This window comes from Homalodisca vitripennis, chromosome 1 (genome assembly GCF_021130785.1).
Source record: "Homalodisca vitripennis isolate AUS2020 chromosome 1, UT_GWSS_2.1, whole genome shotgun sequence".
Taxonomy (NCBI): domain Eukaryota; kingdom Metazoa; phylum Arthropoda; class Insecta; order Hemiptera; family Cicadellidae; genus Homalodisca; species Homalodisca vitripennis.
Window position 1 is genome coordinate 198,486,440 of NC_060207.1, and position 19,765 is coordinate 198,506,204.

Here is a 19,765-nt window from a genome sequence, read left to right on the forward strand (position 1 = left end):
ACAGTTAGTTGTTGGAACAATAGTATAGTTGGTTTATGTGAGTAAAATATTAATGGTGGATTTTATTACGTATGATTATTTATACTATTGTGTGTGTGTGTGTGTGTGTGTGTGTGTGTGTGTGTGTGTGTGTGTGTGTGTGTACACGCGCGCGCGCTCGCATATGTTTTATCCAGTGCGGTGTGTGATCAAATCACTCACTTTATTATTGGTCTTATATTATGTATGTAAAGATTTTCATTCATTGAATTATTTTGTTACTTGAGTTTTTTCTTTCTAATTGTTAAGTGCTTCTTACCAATCAATTAAAACATTTTCTTTTGCGATGTGTTTGGTTTAAAATTTTAAACCTAAATCAATTATAGTTATCCATAGTCATTTTGGGAAAATTTCACCCAATATGTTTTTATGATGTTTTGCGAGCTATTTTAATGAAAACTACGTATATAATGTATGTTTCATGTGACCAATAATAGTATCAGAAATATTATTCATTATGTTACTGCGTTTAATATATTTATTGGTCAGAAATGTTTCAGCACAACAAAGTCTAAGATTTAAAAAAGAAGTAGTGGGAATTCTCCGTTTGATAGCCAACGTTTAGGTAGCTTTAACATTTGAGCCAAACATTTATTACAATAATTTAGCGGAATGGTCGACGTAACGTGTGACGTATCAACGTGTAAGGAGGCATTATTTTGCTATGCGAAGTATATGCAGTGTAGTTCCGTTCAACTAAAGTTATTTATAAAGCTAAATTTGAAAATAAATTGATTTTATAATGCCATAAATTTAACAATTATTAGGATAAGGCAAACAAATAGCAAGGAAAAATAATCGAATCAAGTACTTGCCAGTAATATTTTTGTGCTGCTATATAAGTAAAGAATTTTTAAATACAAACTAACCAGCTTCTAATAATATCATTAATGTAAGCGAATTGATAAAAAGCATTTGGCGTCCATGTTTCATTTTGAGATGTTCCTAAGTTTTTCATAGGTAGTATTCATTGCAGCTGGCTTACTTGCCTGATCTTGACTCACGTTGTTATTGGAGGAGAGATTTCGGCTAGCCATCTCACTTCCACTTATAGTCATGGTTAAACCGCAGGAGAAAACTAAACCTAATGAGAAAGTGGAAAGAACTGATAAAATTTGCATTGAGAACGATAAGCAAAATTTATAAAAATTAACACCACCTGGAAAATGTCATATTTTCATAAGTGATAACCAAAATTAATGTTACTTTAATTGGAGGAAATTGCAGGATTAAGCCCATCCAAGTGCATGTTCCAAAATAAAGATTTGTTCGGACTCATTCGTGATGGTGTTATTGACCCATTCATATTTTAAAAGAAAACTCAATAACGGGCATACTTACGTAAGTTGCTAAAACTTTATGTATTTACAAAGGTTGATGACATTAAACAAGGGACAGGATTAATTTCCTTTTAACTATATCGTTTCTAATGCATTGCAATAGCTATGTACTTGCTGCATTGAACGTTAGTTTCCAAAACAGGTATATCGCAAGTTAATGATTAATCCTATAGTCTTTTTGTGAGTTCCGATACAGAGGCATAATATTAAGATGCTCATACTTTACATGACTTGTTTTATGGGTGGTGGTATGTAAAAGCATTGCTTTATTCTAAGAAATTGCGTCACTTTGAATCCCTACTAGAGAGGATTACTGCAGCAGACACATTCCGTTACACACGATATGCTCTGCAAGTAAGTTTTCAGAACTGGATTGTCGCTTAGACGTATGCAGGCAACGAAATGTGCGTATACAGAACTCTATTAAACGTGCGCAAATCTTGTGAACTTATCTTTCCATAAAATATTTTATGTATTTTTTCATTAATTTCTCTTGAAATGATACTTTTAATATCGTACTTTTTTTATAAAACACCCGTTAATCTAACTAAAGCACATCTTAAGAATTTCCTTTTTACAGTTGGCTTAAACATTTTACTCCTTTGAAATTCTCTTCGGTAACGCTCCCACTAGAACACATTCTAATTATAAACAACTAAATTGTGTTCTGACTCCCGTTGTCTGTTCACGGCAGATATTATGTACTTAAAAAGAATTGATTTATTTGTACATTAAAGGCTTATTAACACCTTTTGGGATACAAATTATTTGGAGTATTACATAAGGTAAGAATTAAATTGAATTCTTAATATTTGTTAGAATTAAGATACATAATAGAGCTCATAATTGGATCGTTTTCGAAGCAATTACGTAAATGAATTATGCCTACACATTAGCGTGTGTGGCTTGCATTCATTCCACAAATAATATGAGTTGCCCTCTAATTTCATTTACGGGCACATAAACACAAACACACACACACAACACTTTTTTAATGTGTAGTATGTTTACTGGAATTGTTCCTCTCATTCGTACTACACCGATGACCTTTCTTTCTCCCATGAATTTACGCTTCATCATGATGTTACATCGTCAAAGAATCAAACTCAAAACTTGTTTTCACAATAAACATGAATTATTTTAACATTCTGTTTGATTTCTATTGCCTCTCTTCTCTAAAACAGTTTAAAGTCAAAGTTTAGATTAGAAAGGTTAAAATTTCTCAACAGTTGTAGAGAAATCATAGTCAGATTGTTTTCAGTTTCAAAGGTTTTTAACAAAAATGTATGTTTTATAATAAATGTCAATGAAACGTCATATCCTTAAGTTCATTATGTTATGATTTAATCAGTTGCACTAATTAAAACTAAAGTCATAACTATCCCTCCTATTTCATTTAGTAATTAACCGATTCATTAACAAAACCACTAGCTTTTTTGGTTAGATCAAGACAATCCTATGTACCAAGTTTCAACTATGTGCCCAGTTTAAAGTGTCTATGAGATTTCTATCATAGTTCATCGCACAGACGAGCTAACGAATAATGATGTGGCTATAAGTATTCCCTTGCGACTTCATAATAAAATTCCCCTGTTTTAAAAATGATAAATAGCAAAACAATAATTCATATTGATTTATAAAAGAAATTAATAAGGTATAAATTATATAACTGCACTTAATATCTTCAATTGTTTAATAATACCATATTATAACGATAGTATCCACGTGTTTCTCTTTCACCCTACAGTAATTTCTATGTTAATATACATCTAACCAGTTATTTTAAATTGTTATTCATGAATTTTAAACGTACGCTTCCAAGACGGTGAATTCTGTATCATATAAATAATATATGATATTTATGGTATATATCATATATGTATATGTATATATTAGAAACAGTAAGCCTGGCTTGAGATAAGTAGCTGGCAGACAGGAAGTCTGTGGTTAGGATGTAACTGAATGTATCTCCCATAAGAGAATAAGAGAATATGCTTAAATATCGTAGTGAGAGCCCATGTTCAAATAACTCCAAAGAGCCCATATTACGGCCGAAGGAACGCAAGGTCTAATAACACGTAAACTCTTCTTCTCGTCTAAAGCCCGATTATTTCATGTATAAACCAAATGTCTCCTAACAAAAATGCATCGGATGTAGAGGCAAAGTTTGTGAATTACGAATAAATAAGTTATTGATACAATTTAGTAAGTGGGTTAAACTAAGCAATGGTTAAACCAAAGATGTAAGGATCTTTCAATCGCAGGCTTAGTACAAAATAGCTTATCTGGACTATAATTTATCTCAAGGTTTCAAGGAAACACAACTGATAAATTATATTAATACATATGGTACTATATCTTATACTTATTAGTGCTATATATACTTAAAAATACAGTTGGATTTAGCATTTGTTTTAATCCAAAATAAAAACACATCTTTGCTTTGCATTGGTTTTTCAAATGACTTTTTTTAATATACTAAGACATTTTCGCAAAATTTAAATTATGTTAACCTTGAAATAGCCTAATATTTAAGTTTTTAACAAATTCCTCATAACCGTATGTGACTTATGAAATGTTGTAAAACTGTACTTTTCTTTGATTTATATCAAAGAAAAGTACAGTTAAAAAATGTTTAAAAAATCATTAAACACACATTAAAAAATGTCACATATATAAAATAACAATCAATTTTAGGCCAACACTATGAATATTATGAGTAACAATAAATCTATCACTAACGACAATCTAATATCCCGAAAGCGAGCGTCACTTGACAGATTCAACAATAGCCCGGTCGGTCGCCAATAGCACTGATCTCTACCATTGTGACGTCATTATGGCGCGGTGTCAGGAATCCTGTCTGCTCCATTACCTCTTTTGTCAAGCTGCCATTAAATGCTAATGACTTATTTTTACTGCAAATATCATGTACTATTTAAACTGTATAGCTAACATTTGCTATTAACACTGTTGCATACTAGTAATATGTAATTATTTTAGTTTTATATAATATTTCCCTTTAATAGTTTTTAATATTGTATTTTAGAGTTATATCTAAACTCGAAGGAAACGAGACGAGTGAGAGCTGAAGCATTACGTAAATAATTGTATTGGTTTAGTCATTATCATGAATCAAAAGTACAAGCCTAACCACTCATTGTTTGCAGTTCATTAAAGAGCAGTTTTAAAAAAGCTCCTAGAATTTTGGAAAAATTAGATGAAGTAATTTTGACATTTTAATGATGGATTATGACTGTACCAACCTTAGAACTCCTCAGAGGCTGTAATATGGTATCAGTCTCTGCAGACTGCAAGAACGCAATCAGTCTCTACAGAATTGCAAGAATAAGATTAGGCTCTGTAGAAAATGGGATAGTTCACTTGATTCATTCATTTATTTTATCTTCTAACGAAATTACACCAGTGGTACAATTAAATAAGATCAAAAACAATATTAACGATTACTAATAATATTTTCCCCAATAGTATTTTCTTATATAATTAAACAACAACAAATTCACAAAATAAATAATTAAAAAAAAACAATTAATAAGTAAGTAATATAAGCTAATTAACAATACAATAGGTAAATAAGTCAAAGACAACAATAGATAGTTAAATTTCAAAACGAGTAATAGTAATAAATTTGTGATGTGTGATAAGAAACAAATAACAACAGAAGTGATAAAGAATTGATAAATAACCATATGCAAAAATAGTAATTATAACCTGCTACATGCAAGAAAAGATAGTCAGAAACATGCGTAGACATAAAAATAATCAACAAAAAGCTTAAAAATATAAACAATTATAAATAAACATTAACATACATGAATACGTTACTAAATCCGATACATACATACTCGAATAACGCGCGTGTGCGTATGTGTGTGTGTGTGTGTGTGTGTGTGTATGTAAGGCTAGGTGTTAGTTAGGTCTTCACAAAGAAGCCACTTTTCTTCTGAATGATGCGACAGACACCCTACCGTATATATTATAGTTTTGAAACTTTGAATATTTTTTGTGTGATGTAAGTTATTTATAGGAGAGAGTAGAGACCTTTTCTTTTGTATTTGTAGAAGAAGAATTTTATTTTGTTACTTATATTGGAGAATTAACAATAAATGTAATTTGAAACCGTTACATCGCGTATCATTATGAGTTCATAACCTGCAGGTGTCAAGCTTTACTGGGTTATTTTGCCACTCGGATAATCGTTTTGATCCCGCAACAACACTATTTATCACAATTTTTTTAAATCTACAGTAGATACAGACCATTCAGTTAGTCATGTTTAACGCACAATATTACTATTAATTTTGTAAATTATTAGAATTTTAAACTAAGAATCGATTACCACATTAATTCAGACTAAGCTCAGATTTAGACTTATATTCTAGCCATGCCCTTACTAAGATTTCAATGTAGGCTGTAGAATACAGTAACCACATAGCTCTTAGGGGCTATAAAGTTACCATCTTACCAACGTGTGTTGAAGTCAAATATTTATAGACGCCTTCCTCTCTTATTGCCAGACATTATGTTAGACTATCATTATACTTAAGCCATGGTTCGTTTCCACCTAAGGTATTTCACCTAAGAAATTCTCAGATCAACAGAATTTTAATACGTAGACCACAACTTTTTTCCATTTGAGACAGTAAAATTAGCTGTACTTGCCTCTGCAAATGTATAGCAAATAGATCAAATCAGTAAAGTAATAATGATATTTAAACTCTTTGCAAGGTGGACACGAAATCTTAGCTCCTAAGGCTAGAACTAAGAATAACAGAAACATTTAAGGTGTTTGAAATAGGATAGTTGATTCGTTAAAAAATAAATACGTGAAACAGAAGTACATATAAGAAATACTTCCACACTTAAAATATTTCTGTCTATACATACTTCTGTTTCAACCGTTTCTTTTTTATCTAATCGACTATCTCATAACATAGATATAATATATTTTTATTGTATATTTCTTAATATGCAGTAAATTATAGAGCTTAGTTAAGTATTTAAACTACTTAGTTCATGTATAATCATAGACCAATATAAGTTTTAACTGTTTAAAATAAATAGTATATAAGATTTCGCCGAATAAAGTAATATTTGTTCCTCATTAGGAGAATTGGAATGCCCTTATCAGCTTCCACAACGTTACACAAAGGAAGCAGACCACAGTTTAATTGAGAGAACATTTTACTTCTATGACTTTTTAAATGAACAGGAATTTTAATCATTTATATACCTTCTTAAGGAGTTATTTTTTTATTTAAAATATTTAAATACATGGAAGATTATTTGTTATACAGTTACATTGAAATAAGAGAATTATCTTTATTATGTTAGAGATGTAGCCTCGAAAAGTGTTTTATAAATATATATAACATAATATGAATAAACCTTTAACACTTTTTAAACTTTTATTTTTGTTACGATGTACATTTTGTACCTGAAGATGAAATCACTGATTTCGAAATGTACATCGTAACAAAAATAAAAGTTTAAAAAGTGTTAAAGGTTTATTCATATTATGTTATTTATAATTATCTTTAGTCTAGTAGTAATATAATCACATTGTTAACAATATAATATACTTTAAATATCTTAACTGAAACAATCAAAATGAAATATATATTTAGAAAAAGAAAATATTTTAGGAAAAACAATCTCGGAAAAGGTAAAAGCTCATGCCTTCATTGATATATACATGGAAAACAACGATATTAAAAATATTGCTCATTAATGAGAAACAAGGTGTTAAAAAGGGGACGAATTTAATGAGATCCCTTCCACATTATGTTGTAAGGTGCGAAATGTATTGGGAGGCAGAGGTGTACACAAAGACCCCAACACTATTGTCTTTAACTGGTAAAACCCCGTCACTGCCAGATAACATCTCATCTCTAATGTTAATTGTGCGCCATTGTGTGATAAATATACAGCACATTGTTGATGCAAGGGATGTCACAGGCAGCGCCAGAATGATCTTGTCTCATTATCTAAGATAGATTTGGTTGTTTCACGTGTGCCACGCTCCATGTTGCCCGGAGGACAACTAGACCTTCTGTCTTCCGGATCTACGGTGCGCCGCTTCGGGTCCTCGGCGAAGGGGAGTCCTACCAACACCTTGGAGTCCCCACTGGGATGAAGGTGGCTCAAACCCCGGTCGCCACCATCGCCAGGTTGGAGGCCGAGACTGAGGCCGTCCTTCGGAGTGTGCTGGCACCTTGGCAGAAGTTGCACGCCTTGCGGACCTTCATCGTTCCGCAGCTGGAGTTCAACCTCAAGACCGCGCGGATCCGCAAGACTGCACTTAGGAGCCTGGACAGTAAGATCAAGTGTGGTGTGAAGAAGATCTTCAACGTCCCTTCACGGGCCAGTGCCGAGTTGGTCTATCTCCCACCTTCCTGCGGCGGGGCTGGACTCGTCCCGCTGGCTGACCTCTCGGACCTGGCCGCCATCAACCACGCGTTCAGGCTCCTCACCTCACCGGATGCCAGGGTGGCTTCGCTTGCGCTGGAGGGATTAGCGGCCTCTGCGGGCCAGAGGAGTGCTGCCCGCGCCGGAATGGAGTTCCTTGTGGGTTACCTCAATGGCGACTTCCCCGGGAACTCCAATGTCGCCACCACTTTTTCTGCCGCGCGGGCTGCTTTGAATAGGCTGAAGAAACGCCTACCTGACCTGCGCTGGGGTTGGTGTGCCGGCAGGGCAACATTTCAAATCACGATCCCTGGGGATAGGGCCCTCAGGATCGTCGACAGGGGCTCCCGTCACACGCTGTCCGCCAATCTGCGCTCCTCGCTGCAGCAGCACTTCAGGGCCATCCTTTCCGCGAAACCCGACCAGGGAAGGGTGGCCAGGGTCACCACCACCTGCGCCACTGCCAACCACATGCTGCACGAGGGACGCTACACACGTTTTGCGGACTGGCGGTTTGTTCACCGGGCCAGGTTGAATGTCCTCCCTCTCAACGGCTGCCGACGCTGGGGAGTCAACGATCGGCGTTGTAGGCGGTGTGGTCAACGCGACGAGACCACCGCCCACGTGCTCTGCCACTGCACCTCCAGCCTCGCTACTGGCATCACGCGAAGGCACAACGCCGTCCAGGATCTCCTCGTCGCTGCCATCAGACCTGCGGAGGGAGTTGAGGTCCGCGTGAACCAGCGGGTGCCCCTACAAGCGCTGCTCCAAGGCCGAGACGATTTCCCGGAGGAGATGGTGCGCTGCCGTCCAGATGTGGTGATGATCGACGCTCACAACAAGATCGTCAAGATCGTCGACATCGCCGTTCCGTACGAGGACGGCTGGCGGGCCATCGAAGCTGCGCGGGAGAGGAAGCTGGACACCTATGGACCACTCGCCCGGATGCTGACGGCCGGAGGCTACAGGACTTCCGTGGATGCCTTCATCGTCGGCTCCCTGGGTGCGTGGGACATCGCCAACTGGGGGACCCTGGCACGCCTCGGGGTTCACCGTAGATACGGCACATCCCTCTCCCGTCGCTGCGTCTCCGAGGCCATTCGCTGGAGCCGGGACATTTATGTCACTCATGTGTCCGGCGTCCAGCAGTGGCAAGACTGATCCTGTTATAGTTATTTATTGTAGTTATTTATTTATTTATTGCATGTTATTTAGTTTATATGGCCGATTTTAATGTTTTATTCTTGTTATTGCATGTTATTTAGTATTTTAGTAATTATTGACCTACTTTTAATTGACACTTTTTCCTACCAGTGATATCCTGTAATACTGATGTCCTGTGACACTGTTATATTAAGTTTATTTTTATTTAGAATAAGATATTTGATAACTGTTATTTATAATATTAGACATAAGACACTAGGTATGTAGCAAGAAAATAAAGGCAAAAAAGTGATTTATAGGTAAATTAGTACAGTAAAGGTTGGCGCATATGTTTCCCTAGAAGAGAAATTTAAAGGCTTTATAGGTTAATTGAATAAAACACTTTTAGGCAAGAGAATATTTGCTATATTAAATTACTTACATATTACTATACAATGTTATAGCAGTTGTTCGAAATGCCTACCGTGATTTGGTATACACTTCACTCAACGACTGAAAACAGAATCACAAAGTTTTTACGATAAAAATTTATCGTTATTAACAAGTGCAAATGCATTTCTAATTAGGTTTCTGAGTTCTTCAGAATTTTGCGGTATTGAAGCATACACAGCCTCCTTTATATACCCTACAGTGAAAAATCAAAATCACATTGAGTAGGGTCTGGCGAGCAGGCATCCATTCATAAAATGTGTTAAAAAAAATTATTTACGAATTTGGATACCGAAATGCCAAATGAGCGAATTAATATTAAAAGCAGGTTTGTTTCTGTGTTTGGGAAATACTACTTCTTGTAGCAACAGCAAGTAACTTCCTGAGTTAACATCTCCTTGAAGAAAATAAGGACCAATCAGTGCAGTACTCGAAATACTTCCCTTTACCATAACACCGGGCACATTGAGTTCTGCTTGGATTAGGTTATGAGGACTTACATCCGACCAGTACACGCAGTTATGCCGATTAACCTGTCCATTTAGTTTGAAACATGCCTCATCACACCTCAAAATTCATCCCAAGAAATTTGGATCAGCCTCTGAGCGGATAATTCATTGCCTCACAGAATCCCAACCGCCTATCGGAATCATCCTTATGTCTGAGGATGTGAGTAAATATAGACGCTATGGTTTAAATTTTAATTGCTTTAACATTCTTTGCACGCTTCTTCTTTTTCTTGTTCAGCAGATGTCTTACGAGTCGATTTACCGTACTGGCTACAAAAGCTTGAGCAACTGTCTGCCGGTTTTCTTAGTTGCAAATTGATCGTAGGCTACCGAACTTTAGGGCATTTAAAACAATTCCTGTGTTTTCAAATAATCTTATTTAAAATCCTCATATACAATTGAGAGGGTATCACGAAACCTGGTTATTTACCACTAAATTCTTCAACAGTTATAGCAGTATTTTTATTATGTTTCCACCACAATTGAAGGATGAAAACTCGTTGTTTTTCACTGGAACAGATAACAATGAATTACTCCGTGTTTCTGCCAACTTAACATTGTTACCAACTCATTGAAACAAAATATCCCAATTTATGGAGAAACTGAAATATGTGCCACCCTGTATATTTGCTTTATTTAGATTTCTTCACATAATTTAATTCATGTAATTATAATACTGACCTATCAGACTTTTCGGGTGCTCTTTATAAGTAGTAATACACTTTTGTATTATTTAATTCTTATTAGGTATTATCTAATAATGTGTTTTCACTGACTTTTTTAATTAGCAAGTTATGTCATAAATTTATAACACAATAAATAAAACTAAAATGAATTCGTCGTCTTTATGTTTAAGAATTAAGTTCTACCATTGTTCTTTGTTAGTGAAATAGTTAACTTACCACTTAATTTTTGAATTAAATTTTTTTAATATTTTTTATAAAAACCATTAGTTAATAGAGTGAAACGCCCGCGAACCGCATCAGAATACGACGATCCAGTCAGAAATGGCAGCGCAGAATGAACTTCACAATGTGTACCTAAAATAACCCGCCATTTCTGATTGGATAAACCTTTTGAGATGCGGTTTGCGGCATTGAACTCTACTAAGTGAGCTCTTTCAAATGAGGTATCACTCGACCCATGCTTTCATTTAAGATTTCCATGTTTTCCTCTGTGGGCCGTCCCCCCATGGTTGGCATGTCATGGTAATAGCAAGGAAAAATAGTTTACATAGCCATATGACACTGTGCAAAGTTTATAGATGTTATCTCCTATGGTTTTTAAAATATTAAGCCGTACCCACACTTTTCAAACACCTTGTATAAATGAAGCTTCATGCAACATTTCAGGTCTATAAGTCAGGTCATGTTTGAGATATCGTGGGGACAGACTGATATGAAGTTTTTCTAGAGTTATGAGTGGTTGGGTTTGCTAACTGTCAGCCAATTACGTCAGATCGTCCAGGTATCTACGTGTGATTTAATTTTACAGTGGCGTTAAAAAATTCAAGTTAGCAATTGGCCAATTCTCATGAAGGCACCCAGTCAAGTGGATAATTCATTTTTGTTTACAATGTAGAATACCTCAACAATGGTACTACTTCGTAAGGTACTTCAACCGTTATAGAGGTGGACATAACATAAACAGATACATTAAACATTAAATTATATTCAATATGCTCCGAGCATTACAGTTAGTACGTTACGTAATAAAATGATTAACTACTATGGTGTTCACTATATTAACTCGGTAGAATACTTTAAATGTGAAATATACATGATTTATAGTATACAAAATAAGCCACACTGAAACTCATAAAATAGACACAATATTAATTAAAATTTACGTTTAGATATATGCATTAATCCTGCCTAATACCAAATAAATAATACAATTTACAAATCATAATTTCAAATATTGTATGTTATATTAATTTTAATATCACATAAACTCAAATAATTTAAACACGTATTGATTATTTACTTCTTTTAGGATAGAAAATAAACTGTCTCAGGATTGAAACTAAAATAAAATAAACCAGAACAGTCAAGCCAGAAACAATATTTTTATTTAATTCAATCTTCAAGTCGTTTCTATGACTTGTGATATCTGTGACAGTAACAGTGGCTGATTTGGTTTATAAGGTATCATATGAACCAAACAACCATGAAACGTGTACCGGACTAATTACAGCGGCACAAAGCCGATTGATTCCACCAAAGAGTTGTCCGTTTGTGTGCTTACTGTACATTTGTTATAGATCTCCCTTGACTGCGAACTATGACGGTTCACCTCTCAGTTGATCCTATGTATTCATTCGTAGATACATTAAAGCAAATGCGTTTTCAGCGTAATCAACCAACGAACGTATACCAGACTCTGTATGGTTCCCAATACGTCTGTAGAATATCATTATACTGCCCAATAGCCAAACGAACTTTATTGTATTGTTCAAATTAATCTTTCCCGTCGTAGACACCAGACGCTGCACTAAGCGGTGAAATGAAGCGAAACTCGATTTTCGCACTTTGTAGATAAAACCCTGTACATGCTGGACCTGCCGTATAGACCATACAGGATAGTCTTGTATGAATAGATCCTAGGGTTTTATAGGTTATGACGAAATGATGTGCTTTCAATCAAGTGTTTTCAGTCATGTAGTGTTTTCACATGTTCAGAAAAACCTGCAAGCAAAGACTTTAGCGATTTTCACCAGAACATCATTTGTTATGCCATCTTATGGAACTGATTCAGTCGATGATATGTCTAACGTCTAAAAAGGATGGTACTCACCCCTTGTCCGTTTGAATGAGAAAGAATCCTCTATGATCAGACTGTACTTCGAAATATACATTTTTGAAAAACATTTTGCTATAAAAATATAAATTATATACCATATTCGTTGCTGGAATACGACTATGTAATTTCCTATTATAAATTACTAACAATATTATTTGTCAAATTAATTTTTAACCTCCTAATTTATAACTGATTTAGTGAGAGTGTAAATTTGTAATTATAAAACTAACTTCAACGTTAAGTACTTGGAAAGTATAGTTCCATAATCACAACGAACGGTATAATATACGATTTTCCAGAATTTTTTTATTAATGAAGAAACATACCAAACATACTTTCGGGATTCGAAAAGATAATTGCGGTATTGAATGGTAGTTAAGTTAGTGATGTCCTAAAATAAAAAAAGGCTGAGCTTCTTCTTAGCTTCTAAATATTTATCCATACAACTGTTTTCTGTTTTTAGTCAAAAATGTTTTATGTCCGTAGTTACTTTGTAAAAATACAGTTGCTAGAAGTGTAGGTAATATGTTTCCTAGGCATAGTAATGACCATAAGGATAATAGTGATTAAAAATATGTTAAATCCATTTTTAAAATTTTAACATCGAATTTATTCACATGAAAAATTTTAATACTTACATTTATAGCTCAAGCTCGAAAAAGTTATTATGAAACATTTTGGCAGTGCCACGTAGTTTAAGTTTTGTATTTAGGTTATATTCAAACACACTCTTAGTTAATAGAATTATCTGGTATAAATTTAACAGAAAAATGTTTAAAATGAAACTGACCAAAATAAAAATCAAACGATATAGCTGTATAATGTAACTTATGGTTGAGGTAAATTATTGCATTAAGATTATAAGATGTTCAGTAAAAAATAAGATAAAACTGAAAAACATTGTAATAAACATATAAATTGACTGACACCACATTAAAAATCTAAAACTAATTTTTCTTCTTTAGCTGAATATTTAGCATGTATTTTCAGATTTCAGTACTTGTCTAAATCTAAAGTTCTCTCCAACTCATCCTTATATAAACACAGGTCCCATGAATTTTTTATATTTTTTGTGAAATGCATCTATGAACTAGGAATCTGCCAACGCTCCAAAGTATATCGTGTAGGCTACCAATTTACTATCACAACATCAGGATATTGTTTACGCCAGGATGTATTTACGCCTGTTTCTATGGTCATAAAGAACAATATTTGTCGAATAAGGATATTGAACATCTTTGAAATTTCAGTACGATCAGCAAAGTACTTTTTACGTGATTGAGTAAAACACACACATAATTATATATATATATATATATATATATATATATATATATATATATTATATATATATATATATATATAGTGTTTCCTAAAGGTGTTCCAATATTTTTGGATTTTGTTATAGACCTAAAAATGAGCAAAAAACTTCATATGGAGGTATGTCCTAAAACGTTTAGTTTTCTGTCTATCTGACTGTATGTGATTTTTACCAAAAAAGTTATATCTTTTATACCGGTAAAGATCAAGTTATGAAACTTTGCACTTGTGTTTTCCTTTTTTATGCCCATTTGAGAAAAAAAATATTAACAAATTATCTTTACCCGTTTCAAAATGGCAGCCAATCATAAACTTTGATGTTAAATTCCGCAAGTTAGATCCGCAAATTGTTTTCTAAACTGTTTTACTCTGAACAACTGATTTAAAGTCAATGAGCTGATTAATGTGAACAGCTGTTTATTTAAGCTATTAAAATTTGTTTAATTCTTAGTTGGTAAAATTGGTAATATCATTATTTGCCATTCCTGTTTCTAATGAAAAGAAACTAATTAATAAATTACTGGTTACTTGAACTGGTCCTTTGTTTTTGTATTGCTATTACAATAAAAAAATTGTATATAATTTTTAAATGTGTTCAATAAAATATGTATTCTTTAAATGTGTTTGTTCAACTGCTATCTATCTAAGTCACTGCTTTTGAAACCTTTTTTATCTCAAATCTTTTTTTACTAAACATTTAGTCGAAAAGTTAAATGAATATCAAAGGAAAATGATTAATGCTCAGCGTACAATATGTCTAATATCAAAACATATACAAACTACACACATAACAAACCTAACAACACATAAAACTAACATTGATTAAACGTGCTTTAAGAGTTCATGCCACTGATGATGAAAACTTCCAGTCCACGTAGCTCCTAATCCATTAGAGATATTGAAAAACTCTCAAAAGCAAAAATGTTTTATTGTTTAGAGTAGAATCTAAAAACAACATAAAATACAGGGTGTTCCATGAAAGATTTTAAAGTTGGCCACCATATTGGAAAATGGCGGCCATCTTCAAAAAATTTTAAAATGCATTCCTGAGTGACACTTAAAATTGAGCAAGTTCCAAATTTAAAGTGTGGTGCTAAGTCATGTAATTAAAAAGTTAGCTATTGGATCACTTTAAAAAAACTCACCCGGTATGCATCTAAGTTCTGTTTGGATTCGGACCCATTCAGGACAATTCTAGAGAAATTATATTTCTTTTTTATAACGATTAAAATGATAAAGGATATAAATAAGAATCAATGTGGTGATAATATGTATATAGTAATGTAATAACAATAACCATAAACTTTGGTACATTTTACATTATTTTATTATAATTAGTTACTGTAGCTTTATTGAAATATAGGAAACACTCGTTTGAATATTTAGGTTTTTCTTACATCAACAGAAACATTATAAAGGATAATAATCGACGAAATGTATAAATCATGAAACATTGTAACAGACGTTCCAATAAGTCAAATGTTATCAAAACAGGTGTCACAAACCATTTGCGTCCTGAGTTAACGTAATCTGACTGCTGACCCATCCAGTACTTGAATATATGCTGCTAGGGAATAACTGTGCAAAACCATGAGGTGAACCCACAAGATTTTTCTACACTATGTAGCTACCATTGTATCTATTTTCACTGTATATTTTTAATTCCTTGGGGTCTGAAGTGGTGTCAATAAAAGTATGAATATACATACAATATCATTATTTGACAAATATTGTTCGTTATGGCTGTGAAAACAGGATCGTCAAGTGTAAATATATCCTGGCGTCAACAATACCCTGACGTTGTGATGGTAAATTGGTACACGATATAATCTGGGGCGTTGGCAGTTTCATAGTTCACAGACGCTTTTCACACACAATAAATATAAATTCATAGGACCTGTTTTCACATATGGATAAATTGTAAATCATTTTAAATCGAAACAAGTTCTTTAATCTGCGAGTAGGAGCTAATTAGTCTGTAAATTAAAATGATGGCAGTCTATTTGTATGCTTCTTACGAAACCTTTTAGTTTTTTTTTAGTTTGTACTGAAAACTTTATAATCTCAATACATAATTGTCTTTCACCTAACAATAGATAAGTCACAGAGAGATATTGTTTCAGTGCATAATTTAATATAAAAAAATATTTTACTGTCTAATTTAAAAGCGAGTGTTTTTTATGAAACCTAAACACAAAACTTTAATTATGTGTTAATATTACATAAACTACAGTCACGTGGTCTGAATCAAATGCTCTTTAGAAATTTGTTATATATATTATAGATTGTAGATGTAGGTTGAAGTGAAGTAAAGAATATACATTCATAAACTATAAACATAATCCGTTTGTTAAATATATAAAAGTTCGTAGCACCATACAATTTCAAGTGAAATATTAGCAAAGAAACACATAGTGAAACAAAAACCTGAAAAACAATATAAACATGTGTAAGCTAACAAGAATTTGTTCATGGTTTTACATTAAGTGTTATAAGGGTCATGAAAAATTAAATGGCCGCCGTTTTGAAAATACAAAAACTAATTTAAAAATATATTTTTCTTACATAATATTTTCAAACGTGGATCCATTTACCAAGTTATGTACCAATTACAGAAATAACTGCAATGATGAAATAGTTGTAATAAAAAATCAAAATGGCGTGTGGCTGCTAAAGAAAGTTGAAGAACTGAAAAACATTTCTTTCATTTTAGAATCACATATGGAGTTAGAAAATCCACAGCCAGTCCAACCTTTTTGTTACCCCTTTAATATAAAAGTAGATAATAATATGGGGTTCCTGGCGCACTTTCGGAGCCGACCGAAAAGCAATGTAAAATACTGTTCAATGTACCATAAAGGAAGCTGAGAAATAACACAGCAAATCTCAATGAAAAATTAACCGAATCTACAGTCGTTCGTCTCCAAAAGCGATCCAGGATCGGCACATTACTATCTACTCTGAGGAATGAAAAATTAACCAAATCTATAGCTGTTTGCTTCTACTTTCTTAAGCTGTGCTTTGTAAAATGTTGTCAAATCTGCTACGAATAAAGGAAAAATCTTCAATGACAGTCGAGGTGTGCTACTACAGACCGACCATCACGATAATCGCTTCGCCTGCGTCATATCCGTAGTGATATCACGCCGTGAGAGGCGCAATCGTTGGTTTACAAGCACCATTTAGTTAAATAAATTTTTCTATCTAAATGGAGCGCGAAAAAATATCATGTCCGTTCTGCAAAAAAGAAATTTTAAGAAAAAACTATGATCGCCATTATAATTCTAAAAGTCACGAAAAAAACAAGCAAATTTACGATAATGAACTAAATTATTTAAGACAATGGGCTAGAGAAAATAAAATTGCCGATCACGAAAACATGTTTAATATTGAGAAATTACGTGAATTAAAGAGAAATTTCAAAGTTGAAAAGAAAAATCTCGACCTATTTAATGATGAAAAACTTCATTCAATAGCTGAAAAGTTGGCTATCGGTACTAACGATAAAACCAAGTCTGAAATGATCGAAGAAATTGATAAAACTCTTAAAGTAAAATCCGAAAATATCATTGATGTAGAAGTTTTATCCTCAATACACGGTCTTTTCAAGCAATACATTTTAACAAACTTGAACGACAATTCCATGTCAATTTACAAATATCTTTCAATTATGCGGTCAGAAATTAAAAGTTTAATCGAGAAATTTCAAGAAAATGTTAAAAATATGAAGGGCTATCTCTCTTTGGAATGTGAATACGAACGAACTTTAGTGAATGGTGAACCGCAAACATGTCTAATGTATTTTACTATCAAAGCAGACGAAATCTTTGACGTAAACGACTTTATTACTAAGCAATTTAATAAATTAACACATCGAGAACAAACGAATAATCCAAATAAAGGTTCCGGATGGACATTTAAAAGTTGTAAACAACTAGTTTTGAGCCTTAACAAACACGAAATGATGAATGCAGGATCATACATCGATTTACCAAAGAATATCAAAGATAAAAAAGCTTGTATAAATATAAAAAATAGAGATGATTTTTGCTTTATTTACTCAATAAGATGTGCTATTGAAAAACCAGAAAGAGACTGTGAACGTGTAAAGCAATACGAAAAATTTGTGAATGACGAAATATTTTCAGGTTTTGAGTATCCAATGTCTCTGAAAGATATACAAATATTTGAAAAACGAAGCTACAATTCCAAGTATAAGTATCCAACAATGTCTATCAATGTCTACAGTTTTGATGAAAATATTAACATTGTTCCGTTACAAATTTCTGAAAAATATGACGCTGAAACAAACATTGATTTATTGTATGTTAAACAAGATGATAAATCTCATTATGTTTTGATAACCGATTTAAATAAGCTTGTTTCTTCGCAGTTGTCTAAACATAAAGAAAGAAAATTTTTGTGTAGAAGATGTTTAAGCCATTTTTACAAATCTGGAGATTTAACAGATCACTTAGAAATTTGTAAAAATCATGAAGTTTGTAAGCCAATTATGCCATTTCCAGGTCAAACAACTAAATTTACTAATTATCAAAAGAAATTTAACCATCCGTACGTAATTTATATGGACTTTGAGAGCATATTAGAAAAAATTCCGACATGCAAGAACAATCCACAAAGATCGACTACAACCAAGATTCAGAGGCACATTCCTTATGGTTTTACTCTATATTTAGTGTCGAATGTGACCAATCGCATGTACAAACCGATATGTTATCGTGCCAAAAATGAAGAAGATTTGAAAAACGTCCCAACAAAATTGTTTGAAGAACTCAATAAATTATCGAAATACATAGCGAAAAAATATAATTCTAAGAACATGAAACCTATGAAATTGACAGAAGAAGAAGAAATTTCGTATCAAAATTCAAACGTTTGTCATATCTGTGAATGGTCTGCTTATGATGTTGGGTCAATTCAGTATGGTTTTACTCCTGATAGTTGGAAAGATAAGAGTTATAATAAAGTGAGAGATCATTGTCATTTAACCGGCAAGTTTCGAGGCGCAGCTCATGCATGTTGCAATCTAAATTTGAAATTTCCTCAGAATATTCCCGTTTTCTGCCACAATATGTCAAATTACGATACTCATTTGTACATAAAAGAATTAGCTAAGAAATATGGAAACGTTGATTTGATCGCAAACTCAGAAGAAAAATATATAAATTATTCAGTAAATTCTGGATATGGCTATGAGTTTGACAATAATAAACCTAGAAAATTTATAAAGTTCTCTTTCGTAGACACATTTAGATTCATGGCCTCGTCTATTGAAAAATTAGCGAAAAATTTAAAGAAAGAAGACTTCAAACATACAAATCATTTTATACAGGATGGACTGAATGAAATTATAGAAAGACAGCCAAATGACGAAGAAGAAATCTTTAAAATTCTATCTGGAAAAGACATATTTCCTTACGAATTTATCGATAGTATTGAAAAACTTGATTACACAGAACAGCTGAAAATTCAAGATTTCTATTCACTTTTGACAGACGAGAGCATATCTGAGAAAGATTTTCAACACTACTTAAATGTTTGGAACAAATTAAAAGAGAAAAATCTTGGAAATTACTCTGATTTGTACAATATCCAAGATGTTTTATTGCTTGCTGATATATTCGAAAATTTCAGAAACATTTGCCTTAATTGTTATAAACTCGATCCGGCACACTATCTAACAGCTCCCAGTCTCGCATGGGACGCAATGTT

The 19,765-nt window shown here is 33.3% G+C and overlaps 1 protein-coding gene across 1 annotated transcript; it reads left to right on the forward strand.

Moving 5' to 3' along the window:
* Positions 1–7,532: 7,532 nt before the first annotated feature.
* On the forward strand, positions 7,533–8,969 carry LOC124354549. The gene has a single exon (XM_046805093.1). It carries the CDS (start codon positions 7,533–7,535, stop codon positions 8,967–8,969), a length of 1,437 nt encoding a protein of 478 aa, XP_046661049.1.
* The last annotated feature ends 10,796 nt before the right edge of the window (positions 8,970–19,765 follow it).